The sequence below is a fragment of the Nycticebus coucang genome, chromosome X (assembly GCF_027406575.1).
Source record: "Nycticebus coucang isolate mNycCou1 chromosome X, mNycCou1.pri, whole genome shotgun sequence".
Lineage (NCBI taxonomy): Eukaryota > Metazoa > Chordata > Mammalia > Primates > Lorisidae > Nycticebus > Nycticebus coucang.
This window is the reverse complement of record NC_069804.1, coordinates 68,134,805-68,148,346: the sequence shown is the minus strand read 5'-3', so window position 1 is coordinate 68,148,346 and position 13,542 is coordinate 68,134,805. Positions and strand designations below refer to the sequence as shown.

General features: G+C 38.0%; 1 protein-coding gene across 6 annotated transcripts in view; it reads left to right on the top strand.

Annotated features, from left to right (window-relative positions):
* ARHGEF9 (Cdc42 guanine nucleotide exchange factor 9) overlaps positions 1-13,542 on the top strand; it is a 368,607-nt gene that overhangs the window by 326,174 nt on the left and 28,891 nt on the right. For all 6 annotated transcript variants that reach the window (XM_053579818.1, XM_053579819.1, XM_053579824.1 and 3 more), the window contains one exon: positions 6,620-6,863. In XM_053579818.1, coding sequence (XP_053435793.1) covers positions 6,620-6,863 — 244 coding nt within the window. The remainder of the gene's footprint in view (positions 1-6,619; positions 6,864-13,542) is intronic.

Genomic DNA, 13,542 nt, shown 5'->3' with positions numbered 1-13,542 from the left:
GAATGTTTTTCCTTTTCCACTTGCTTGAGATGTCCCATTAATTTGTTGACTTCCTCTCTTTCCGTTCTCTTGAGGAAGGCTTGCAACGCTATAAATTTCCCTCTTAGGACTGCCTTTGTGGTGTCCCAGAGGTTCCGATTGTTCATGTCTTCATTAATGTTTTGTTCCAAAAATTTGGTAATTTCCTTCTTAATCTCATCTATTACCCAGCTATAATTCTGTATGAGGTTATTTAGTTTCCATGTTTTTGTATGCATATGCAGATTCCTGTTAGTGAGTTCAATTTTTTTCCATTATGGTCCGAGAAAACACAAGGAATGATTTATATTCTTTTAAATTTGTTCAAGTTACACTTGTGACCTAATATATGATCAATTTTGGAGGATGATCCATGGGCTGATGAGAAGAATGTGTATTCAGTTTTCTTAGGATGAAATGTTCTGTAGATGTCTGCTAGATGCAAATGTTGAATGGTTAAGTTTACGTCTAAAATTTATTCACTTAGCTTCTTTTTTGAGGATCTATCCAACAATGCCAAAGGAGTGTTAAAATCTCTGACAATTATGGTGCTGGTGTTAATCAAGTTGCTCATGTAAGAGTCTCCCTTATAAATTGAGAAGCATTCTGGTTGTGTGCATAAATATCAATAATTGAAATCTCATCTTGTTCAATGTTGCCCTTAACAAATATGAAGTGACCATCCTTATGTTCCTTACATTGGTTGGTTTAAAGCCTATTGTATCTGCGAATAAAATCACAACACCTGCTTTTTTCTGATTTCCATTTGCCTGAATTATAGATGACCATCCCTCCCCCTGAGTCTATGTTTACCTTTGAATGTAAGGTGAGATTCTTGAATGCCGCAGATTTCTGGCCTGGGTTTTTGTATCCATTCAGCCAACATGTGCCTCTTTAGAGGGCAATTTAAACCATTCACATTAATTGAGAATATTGATAAACCAGGTAGTATTTTAGTTATATAGTTTTTCAAAAGTCCAGTGCAAGTTTTTAATCCATTCGCCACTGTGGAAGTTGGAATTTGATCAAAAGTCTCTGAGTGAGTTTACTTTGGTGGGGGAGGATTTTGTTGTTCATTATGGAGGATACGTCTGAGGATATCCTGGAGATCTGGTTTAGTTATGGCAAATTTCTTTAACATGTGAATGTTATTAAAGTATTTAATTTCTCCATCATAGATGAAACTCAGGTTAGACATATACAGGATCCTGGGTTGAAAGTTATTTTGCTTAAGGAGATTAAAGGTCGATGACCACCCTCATCTAGCTGAAAGGTTTCAGCAGAGAGATCTGTAGTCATTTTAGTGTTCTTCCCTTTGTAGGTTAGGGCTTTCTTATGTCTGGTGTTTTGCAGAATTTTCTCCTTCATATTAACTTTGGCAAAGCTAATTATAATGTGTGTATGAGAATTTTTATTTGGGTTGAGTTGTGCCCATGTTCTGAAAATGTCTGCTATTTGAATTTCAGAATCTTTTGGCTTGTCTGGAAAATTCTCTTTGATTATTTCATGAAGTAAGTATCTGTTTCCTTTGCAGCAACCTCATCATCTTCGGGCATTCCTATAAGGCAAATATTAGTTTTCTTTGAAGTATCTGAGAGTTCTCTGAGAGAATGATCTGTTTTTGTTCTCCACTGTTTTTCTTCTTCGAGCATTTGGGAGTGTTCAAAAGCTTTGTCTTCAATGTCAGAGATCCTTTCTTCTGCCTGCTCCATTCTGTTACTGAGGGATTCTACTGTATTTTTTAGATCTTTGAGGGCTGCAAATTCTTCCCTCAATGTGTTAAAATCTTTGCCGATTTTGTCTTTGAATTCATTGAATTCTTGAGACATCTTTTGAACTTCTGCTTGAAATTCTACTTCCATCTTTTCCTCTATTCTGTTGATCTTATTTGCTGTCCAAATTCTGAACTCTATTTCTGATGTCTCAGCCATTTCTTTATGAATGGGATCTTTTGCAGTGTCTGCCATATCCTTCCTTGGGGAGTTGATCTACTCTGATTATTCACATTCCCAGAGTTTTTCCGCTGATTCTGCCTCATGTTTGTTGTTCACCATAGGCTAGATTGTCAGGTGAGGTGAAATTGGATTAGGAACTCCTGGAGTTGTGGTTAACCAGTTCTTTTTCAAGGATCTGGAACTGATTGATAACTGCAGCTTTTTCCCTATAGCATTGCAAAGGACCCATACAGTATTATAGTCTAAGGCTGAGGAATTCTGCTTCGTGTGGTGGGGTTACATGGCTCTGTCTTGCATTCAGCTGATTTTTGTCTGATCCTAGTGGATCAGTTACTCTGTTGAAGTCTTAGCCGTGGAGAAATACAATGAACTAAGACAGCCCACTCCCCATGGACAACAACTGGAAGAGAAAAATCAACCCTGCCCATTACCACACAACCAGGGTACCACCTGAGAGGATTTTTGGGTGATTGGTCCAGGTTAGAAGTTCCAAACCTATTGACTCAGTCCGTACAAACTCTCATGTGGAAGAGTTCGAAAGGTCTCCAGCAAGTAGATGGTGGAGGTCTACTAACTGCTCAAATTTGGCTCACTCCAGTGCTTTGTGGATTCAGAAGGGCCCATCCAGTAGCAGAGATGGACCAGGGGGCTGAGTCTCTTTCTCTACTGAGCTCCTCTTTCACGCCCAGTCACTGGTGACCTCACAGGTCTGAGGTCCTGTTCCTTTCAATAAGCAGTTATGCCAGGGCTTTGTGCCTGTGAGAGTCAAAGGAAGGTCAATGCCACCACAGCCTGGCCACTACCCTCTGCTACCAGCTGACTGGGGGAATTGAGGCCTGCGTGCCTCGGGTACTCAGTAGCCACTGGCGAGTGGTCCACTTGGACTCAGTCTAATCCTGATGGTAACAAGACAGCAAATGCTTTTCTCCCTCAGGCACCTTGCCTTTGCCCCTGCCACTCTGCAGCACCTATATCCCTTCTGGTCTATTCTGGCAGTCCGCAGAGCTTGGGAGGTTTCTCTCCAAGATTAGATGCCACCAGGATCGCTCTATTGTTGCTGGATCTTTGTGGGAAGTGACCTTGTGCAGCTCCCAGGGGAGTGCCACAGCCAGGGAGTTCTGACTGTAGGAGCAGCTCCTGGAATGTGGGGCACATGGATCCTGCAGCAGGGTGGGGGACACTGCATATGGTTCTGGCAGTGCCTGGCACCTGGTGACTTTGGCAAGGCAAGTGCTCAGCTCACGACTCTGGCCGGGAGAGGGCACAGCGTGGAGGCAGGGTGGGCACAGGGAGAGGGTGCTTGACGCACGGCTCTAGGAGACTCTGGCCAGATGGGGGGTGGGGTGCTTGTTCCACTGTTGGGGTGTGCACTGCTCTTGAACCTCTTCCTACACTCTCTGCAGGGGTTAGGCTTCTGGTTCATCAGGCAAGGTGGGGAAGGGTTGTCTGGAATTTCAGAATGGTAGGGAAAATGTTATTTCAATTTTTCTGCCTGGCAAGAGAGTGCTCAGAGTCACAACATGGTCCCTCTGGGGAAGTAGACCCTACTTCCTATAGCTCTCACCTCACCGCTCATTTGTAGAAACCCTATAAAAGCAAGCAAATGGAACAAGAAAAAAAAAGAAAGAAAGAAAGAAAAACACAACCTGCTTGGGGGAGGGGATGGACACTTTTCCTTTTGCATGAATTTTGTACCTGAAGTTTGTTTTCTTGGAGTTGCAGCTTGCCTCAGCAGAGGTGACCTGCAGATATCTCTCTTCTCTCTCAGCTCGGCTCCCAGTCTTTAGCTTAATTGGGTACTTCCTGTACATTATCCTTCCCTCTGCATGGGAGCTTCTGTTGGAGGCTGGCTCCAGTCAGCCATCTTGCCCCTCCCCCTCTACCAAACCTTTAAAGAGGAACCAGTATCTATATTACTTAACTTTCTCCAAAACATAGAGAAAGAAGGAACACTCCTCAACACCCTCTATGAAGCCAATATCACCCTGATCCCCAAACCAGAAAAAGACCCAACAAGAAAAGAAAATTATAGACCAATGTCTCTAATGAATATTGATGCAAAAATATTTGATAAGATCCTAGCAAACAGAATCCAGCAACACATCAAACGAATTATACATCACAACCAGGTGGGTTTCATCACAGGGTCCCAAGGATGGTTCAATATACGCAAATGTATAAATATAATACAACACATAAACAAAATAATAAACAAAAGAGCATATGATTCTCTCAATTGATGCAGAAAATGCTTTTTATAATATTTAGTATCCTTTTTTGATGAGAACGTTTTAGAAAATAGGTATAAACTGATAATGGCCATCTACAGCAAACCCACAGCCAATATCATATTGAATGGAGTAAAATTGAAATCATTTCCACTCACATCAGGAAAAAGGCAAGGATGCCCACTGTCTCCACTGCTTTTTAACATTGTAGTGGAAGTCTTAGCCACTGCAATTAGGCAAAAGAAGGCAAGTACATAAAGCAAGTAGACCGTGCTGAGAATGGGAGAGGATTTTTGCAGGTTATATTTCTGACAATGGTCTAATAACCAGAATCCATAGAGAAGTCAAATATATTCATAAGAATAGAACAGGTGATCCCATTCATTGTGGGCAGGAGACATACACAGAAGCTTCTCTGAAGAAGCCAGGTGCATGGTCTACAGACACATGAAAAAATGCTCATCATCTTTAATCATCAGAGAAATGCAAACCAAAACCACTTTGAGGTATCATCTAACTCCAGTAAGAGCAGTCCACATAACAAAATTTCAAGACCTCAGATGTTGGCGTGGATGTGGAGAAAAGGGAACATTTCTGCACTGCTGGTGGGAATGCAAGCTTTCCTTTTGGAAATATGTTTGAAGAACACTCAGGGATCTAAATGTAGACCTGCCATTTGATCCTGCAATTCCTCTAATAGATATATATCCAAAAGAACAAAAATTAATTGGCAACAAAGATATTTGCACCAGATTGTTCATTGCAGCTAAATTCATAATAGCTAAGTCATGGAAGAAGCCCAAGTGCCCATTGACCCATGAATCTATTAATAAATTATGGTATATGTATACCATTTAATACTATGAAGCATTAAAAAGATGTATTCTTTACCTCTTTTAGGTTTACATGGATGGAGTGGGAAAATATTCTTCTTAGTAAAGTATCTTAGGAATGGAAAAAAAATCCAATTTACTCAGTACTAATATGAAACCAATTTATATTCATTCACACTTTCATATAAAAGACGAATGACAACTACAGCGAAGAGTGAAGGAGAGAAGGGGAGAGAGATGGGAAAGGAGGCAGATGGTTCAATAGAGGGACAGTTAATGGTGGGCCCACACCTATGCAGCATATTGCAAGGGTACAAGTCAAATCTATCAAGTATAGAACACAAATGTCTTAACACTGATTACGTAAATGAGGTGAAAGCTATGTTAATTAGTAGGATGTAAGCCCTCCAATTTGTATAGATAATAAACACCTTGAATCCCACAAAGGCATAAATGATCTATATGATCTATGTATATATGATTTAATAAAAAAGGATAAAAATAAAAAATTCATAATCAATAGAGTTTGCCTCTCTTCCCTCTCTTCTTCCCTTCTTTCTTCTCTTGCCTCTTCCAATTTTTTTGCTCTGTGCTCTCTTGAATTTGGCATATATTATTGTCACACATTTCCTTATAATTTTCATACATATGTATGTATCCATAAAGATTACGTGGCATTGTTTTGTATGTTTTAAAGCAGAATAGATATAGATAAGGTAAAACTGTATAGAAAGGAAACCAGATAGAATGATAGCATGGGATTTAGTATAGAAAATGTCTTGAGGTCATAGCTTTTGGTTTGGGTGGTTAGTTTATCAATACTACATTATTAAAAATAAGTAAGTGAATAAATAGAAAAATAAAAGAAGAACATATAGACTAATGACGAATGTCTTATGGAATAGAATTAGGATTAATCCAGTTCTGTGTATATGAGAGTAAAACAACAATAAAAAATAGGTAGCATACTGTTTCTGTCTATCTATAACTTTTTATTTTCTTCACAGGAAGATTTATGATACTCATCTACTTATGTACATGAACCTCTTTCATTCACTTTTTACACTTTTTATTCTTTCAGACTAGGATTTTTTTTCTAAAAGTCTTGGCCAATAGTCAGTGTCCTATTAGCTACTCTTACCAGTCATCTCCCTTCTGATATTCATATCTCATTGGCCTGCTTGGATACCTAAACACAATCGAGGAACTCATCCAGCTTATTTAACACCTGGTAGACTTGCCAGTGTTTTGGAGGAGGAAAACTCCCCTGTTAGCAGTGCTCATGTGGCTTACTACTTCATCAGTAGTCTTATAAATCTCCCATCAGCAATCTCCTATCAGCAATCTTACAAATACATCAAATGATTGATACTAGGAACTGAGACAGTTAGAACTGGTACATAGGCTTTTTCTAAGAGCATCTAGTTAGCCAACCTGTCAATGTCAGGACATTAATCTAAGCTGCCAAATTTAGACCATAACAGTGCCCATTGTTACTCCAAAACAATAACAGTATTAGTGTCCTACTGTACCCATGTGCCAACTTTTCTGGTACCCACTCTGCCTTTTCTTCCTTTGCACATAGGACCTGATTCGGAGAGATATTCTGTACTACAAAGGCCGCATTGACATGGATAAATATGAGGTGGTTGACATTGAAGATGGCAGAGATGATGACTTTAACGTCAGCATGAAGAATGCCTTCAAGCTTCACAACAAGGAAACTGAGGAGATACACCTGTTCTTTGCCAAGAAGGTAGAGGAGAAAATACGCTGGCTTAGGGCTTTCAGAGAAGAGAGGAAGATGGTACAGGAAGATGAAAAAATTGGTAAGTGACCTGAAAGGAGACAGAAGAATATGGCTATGAAGAACATAGAGAGTTTGAATTTGTTTCCATTTTTTCTAGAGTCAGAAGGAAGATTTCTGTCAGTTTTTTTGCAAACTGACCCAAGTTATTTTATGGTTCCTGATTACTAAATTCTTTTTAGTAAATACCAATAGCTTCCATCACCCAGGGGTAGGGAGGTTGGCCTCTACTATGATCTCATTACTGGGTAAGAATATTACACTGAAAGCCAACCTTAGCCTTGATTCTCCCAAATATACCAATGAAAATTTCCTTTTTTTTTTTTTTTTTTTTTAAACAATTGTCACAGGCTTTCACTGAAATCTCAGGCATGAGAAAACACAGTACAGTGGTAAGCTTCTAAGATAGCATCAAGGCTAAAAAAATGTTTTTCTTTTTTTTTTATTAAATCATAGCTGTGTACATTAATGCAATCATGGGGTACAATGCGCTGGTTTTATATACAATTTGAAATATTTTCATCAAACTGGTTAACTTAGCCTTCATGGCATTTTCTTAGTTATTGTGTTAAGACATTTATATTCTACACTTAGTAAATTTCACATTTACTCTTGTAGATGCACCATACATATGGTCCCACCAATTATCCTCCCCCCACCCATCATCCCTCCTTTTCTCCCCTCCCCTCCCTCGGAGTTTTTCTTTAACTGCCTGATTTCACTCTATTTAATAAAACTTTATTAAAATTAATATGGGGGTACAATATTTAGGTTACATTGTTCTCAATTCTGGGGCAAAGTTCCATTTGTAGAAGAGCCCCTCACTCAGGGGGCGTGTTATACACCCTTACAATGTGCACATTAGGTTAGATCCCACCTCATGCCCTCCCTTCCTCTGCCATACATCCTCCTCCCTCTACCCTCCCACTTCACTCTACCCTTGAACTAGAGTATAATAGTGTTTTATTGTTCTTGTGAACATGTAATTATTTATATATTGTTTTCATATTAGTATGGAGTACATTAGATATTCATCTTTTAATTCTTGTGATACTTTACTAAAAAGAATGTGTTTCAACTCCATCCAGGTAAATGTAAAAGACGTAAGTCTCCATCTTTTTTTAACATAATATTCCATGGTATACATATACCACAGTTGTCGGTCCATTCATGGGTTCATGGGCACTTAGGTTACTTCCATGACTTGGCTATTATGAACTGAGATGCAATAAACATTCTAGTGCAAATGTCTATGTGGTAAAATGATTTATGTTCTTCTGGGTAGATATGTAATAATGGGATTGCAGTGTCAGATGGACAGTCTACATTTAGATCTTTGAGGATTCTCCATGCTTCTTTCTAAAAGGGCTGTATTAGTTTGCAGTCTCACCAGCAGTGTAGAAGTGTTACCTTCTCTCCACATCCATGCCAGTGTCTGGTGTTTTGGGTCTTCTTGATGTGGACTAATCTTGCCAAGGTTAGGTAGTATCTTAGAGTGGTTTTGATTTGAATTTCTCTGATGATTAAATATGGTGAGCATTTTGTCATGTGTTCATTGGCCATTTGTATTTCATCCTCAGAGAAGTTTGTGTTCAAATTACTTGCGCACTTATAGAGAGTGTTGTTTGCACTTTTCTTATTGTTTATTTCTCTGTAGATTCTAGTTATCAGGCCCTTGTCAGAGTCATAACATGCAAAAATCTCCCATTCTGCAGGTGATTTGCTTTGCTTGTAGTACTCTTAGCTGTGCAAAAGCTTTTTAGCTTGATCTAGTCCCAATTATTTATTTTTGATGTTGCTGCAGTTGTTAGGGAGGTCTTCCACACAAAGTTTTTTCCCAGGCCAATATCTGCAAGTGTTTTCCCAACAAGTCTCTTCTAGAATTTTTATTGTTTTGTGTCTTAAATTTAAATCTTTTATCCAACAGGAATCAATTTTTGTCGATGGCAAGAGGTGCAGGTCCAGTTTCAATCTTCTGCATGTGGATAACCCATTCTCCCAGCACCATTTGTTAAATACGAATTCTTTTCCCCATTGCATGTTTTTGTTAGGCTTATCAAAGATGAAATGACGATACATGGCTGAGTTCATCTCTAGATTCTCTATCGTATTCCATAGATCTATATCTCTATTTTTGTGCCAGACTATGTTGTTTTGGTCACTATACCCTTGTTATATAACATGAAGTATGACAATGTGATGCCTCCAGAATTGTTTTTATATCTAAGAACTGTATTTGCTATTCAGGTTTTTTTCTGGTTCCATATGAATCAAAGTACTATATTTTCAAGATCTTTAAATTATGACATTGGTGCTTTGATGGGGATTGCTTAAATCTATAGATTGCTTTGGGTAGTATGGACATTTTAACAATGTTGATTCTTTCCAGCCATAAGCCTGGTATGTTCTTCCCTTTGTTGACATCTTCCGCTATTTCCTTTCTCAAAGTTTCATAATTCTCTTTATAGAGATTTTTCACTTCTTTTAAAAGATATATTCCCAGGTATTTGATCTTATTTGGTGGTATTATAAAAGGAATAGTCTTTGGTTTTGTTCTCATATTAATAATTGTTGGTGTATATGAAGGCTAATTATTTGTGGGTATTGATTTTGTAAAATGAGATGCTGCTATATTCCTTGATCACTTCTAATAGCTTTGTAGTTGAGTCCCTGTTTTTTTTTTTGTTTGTTTGTTTGTTTTTCAGGTATAAGATCACGTCTTCTGCTAAGAGGGAGAGTTTGACCTCCTCTGCCCACATTTAGATTCCTTTGATCTCCTTCTCTTGCCTAATTACAATGGCTAGGACTTCAAACACTATGTTAAATAGCAGTGGAGACAGTGGGTATCCTTTTCTGGTTCCAGATTTCAATGGGAATGCTTTCTTACTCCATTCAATATGATATTGGCTCTAGGTTTACTGTAGATGGTCTCTCACAGCTTAAGGAATGTCCCTTCTAAGCCTATTTTTTGAGTATTTTTATAATGAAAGGATACTGGCTATTGTCAAAAGCCTTTCCTGCATCAATTGAAAGAATCATATGGTCTTTGTTTTTTATTCTATTTATGTGGTATATTATATTTATAGATTTGTGTATGTTCAACCAGCCCCGTGTTTCTGCGATAAAACCCATTTGATCATGGTGTATAACCTTTTTAAATTGTTGTTGTATTCTGTTTCCTAATATCTTGTTGAATGTTTTTGCATCAATATTCATTAATGATATTGGTCTATAGTTGTTTTTGTTTGTTTGTTTGTTTGTTTGTTTTTTGGGGGGGAATCCTTTCCTGGATTGGAGATCAGGATGATATTTGCTTCATAGAATGTGTTGGGAAAGATTCCTTTTTTCTCTATATTTTGGAAAAGTTTATGCTGTATAGGAACTAGTTCTTCTTTGAAGGTTTGGTAGAATTCAAGTGTGAAGACAACTCTTCCAGGGCTTTTCTTTTCAGAGTAGATTTTGTATAATTGATGATCTTTCAGTAGTTGATATTGGCCTATTCAAGATTTCTAATACTTTCTGGCTGAGTTTTGGAAGGTGTTTTTCTTCTAGATATTGGTCCATCTCTACATTTCCATATTTCTGGGAATATAGTTTTGTAGTGATTGTGGAAAATGTTTTGTATTTCTGTGACACCTGTTATTTCCCCTTTATCATTCCTGATTGTAGTTATTATAGATCTTGTGTTTCTGTTTCTGGTTAGTCTAGCAGGGGTCCTCAAACTACATCCCATGGGCCACATGTGGCGGTGTGATTGTACTTGTTCCTGTTTTGTTTTGTTTTGTTTTGTTTTGTTTCCTGTTTCAATATATTTTATTTCTTTTTTTTTTTAATTTTTTTATTAAATCATAACTGTATACAATGATATGATTATGGGGCATCATACACTCACTTCATAAACCATTTGACACATTTTTATCACAGTGGTTAACATAGCCTTTCCGGCGTTATCTCAGTTACTGTGCCAAAACATTTACATTCTACATTTACCAAGTTTCGCAAATACCCCTGTAATATGCACCACAGGTGTGATCCCACCGATTCCCCTCCCTCTACCCACCCCCCCCTTTCCCACTTCCCCCTGTTGTTAAGTTGTAGCTGGGTTATAGCTTTCATGTGAGAGTCCCAAATTAGTTTCATAGTAGGGCTGTGTACATTGGGTATTTTTTCTTCCATTCTTGGGATACTTTACTAAGAAGAATATGTTCCAGCTCCATCCATGTAAACATGAAAGAGGTAAAGTCTCCATCTTTCTTTAAGGCTGCATAGTATTCCATGGTATACATATACCACAATTTATTAATCCATTCGTGGATCGATGGGCACTTCGGCTTTTTCCATGACTTAGCAATTATGAATTGGGCTGCAATAAACATTCTGGTACAAATATCTTTGTTATGTTGTGATTTTGGGTCTTCTGGGTATATGCCCAGCAGAGGAATTACAGGATTGAATGGCAGATCTATTTTTAGATCTCTGAGTGTTCTCCATATATCTTTCCAAAAGGAATGTATTAATTTGCATTCCCACCAGCAGTGCAGAAGTGTTCCCTTTTCTCCGCATCCACGCCAACATCTCTGGTCTAGAGATTTTGTGATATAGGCTAGTCTCATTGGAGTTAGATGATATCTCAAAGTAGTTTTGATTTGCATTTCTCTGATGATTAAAGATGATGAGCATTTTTTCATATGTCTGAAGGCCGTGCACCTGTCTTCTTCAGAGAAGTTTCTCTTCAAATCCCTTGCCCAGCCTGCGATGGGATCCCTTGTTTTTTTCTTGCTGATGCGTTTGAGTTCTCTGTGGATTCTGGTTATTAAACCTTTGTCAGAGTTATACCCTGCAAATATCTTCTCCCATTCTGAGGGCTGTCTGCTTGCTCTGCTTACTGTGTTCTTAGCTGTGCAGAAGCTTTTTAGTTTGATCAAGTCCCAGTAGTGTATTTTTGAAGCTGCTTCAATTGCCCGGGGGGTTCTCCTCATGAAATACTCACCCAGACCAATTTCTTCAAGGGTTTTCCCTGCATTCTCCTCTAGTATTTTTATAGTTTCATGTCTTAAGTTTAAATCTTTAATCCAATGAGAGTCTATCTTAGTTAATGGTGAAAGGTGTGGGTCCAATTTCAGTCTTCTGCAGGTTGCCAGCCAGTTCACCCAGCACCATTTGTTAAATAGGGAATCTTTTCCCCACTGAATGTTTTTAATTGGCTTGTCAAAAATCAAATAGCGGTAAGTAGCTGGATTCATCTCTTGGTTCTCTATTCTATTCCAGATATCTACTTCTCTGTTTTTGTGCCAATACCATGCTGTTTTGATCACTATCGATTTGTAGTAAAGTCTGAGGTCTGGTAGTGTGATTCCTCCTGTTTTGTTTTTATTTCTGAGTAATGTCTTGGCTATTCGAGGTTTTTTCTGATTCCATATAAAACGAAGTAATGTTTTTTCAAGATCTTTAAAATATGACAGTGGAGCTTTAATAGGTAGTGCGTTGAAATTATATATTGCTTTGGGTAGTATGGACATTTTGATAATGTTGATTCTTCCTAGCCATGAGCATGGTATGTTTTTCCATTTGTTAACATTTTCAGCTATTTCTTTTCTTAGAGTTTCATAGTTCTCTTTATAGAGATCTTTCACGTCTTTTGTTAGGTAAATTCCCAAATATTTCATCTTCTTTGGCACTACTGTGAATGGGATAGAGTCCTTAACTGCTTTTTCAGTTTGACTGTTGTTGGTGTATATAAAGGCTACCGATTTATGAATGTTGATTTTGTAACCTGAGACGCTGCTGTATTCCTTGATCACTTCTAGGAGTTTTGTAGTAGAGTCCCTAGTGTTTTCCAGATACACAATCATATCATCTGCGAAGAGCGAGAGTTTGATCTCTTCTGACCCTATATGGATACCCTTGATCGCCTTTTCTTCCCTAATTGCGGTGGCTAAAACTTCCATTACAATGTTGAAAAGCAATGGAGACAATGGGCAGCCTTGTCTGGTTCCTGATCTGAGTGGAAATGACTGCAATTTAACTCCATTCAATATGATATTGGCTGTGGGTTTGCTGTAGATAGCCTCTATCAGTTTAAGAAAAGTCCCTTCTAGACCAATTTTCTTGAGTGTTCTGATCATGAAGGGATGCTGGATATTATCAAAAGCTTTTTCTGCATCAATTGAGAGAATCATATGGTCTTTGTTTTTTAATTTGTTTATGTGCTGAATTACATTTATAGATTTACGTATATTGAACCAGCCTTGAGACCCTGGGATAAAACCAACTTGGTCATGATGTATAATTTGTTTGATGTGTTGCTGGATTCTGTTTGTTAGGATCTTGTTGAATATTTTTGCATCTATATTCATTAGTGATATTGGTCTATAATTTTCTTTTCTTGTTGGGTCTTTTCCTGGTTTGGGGATCAGGGTGATATTTGCTTCATAGAACGTGTTGGGTAGTCTTCCTTCTTTTTCTACATTTTGGAACAGGTTGAGTAATATAGGTACTAATTCCTCTTTAAAGGTTTGGTAGAATTCTGACGTGAAACCATCTGGTCCCGGGCTTTTCTTTTTAGGGAGGTTTTGTATAGTTGATGCTATTTCTGAACTTGATATGGGTCTGTTCAACATTTCCACTTGATTCTGGTTAAGTCTTGGAAGGTGGCGTGCTTCCAAGTATCGGTCTATTTCCTTCAGATTTTCATATTTCTG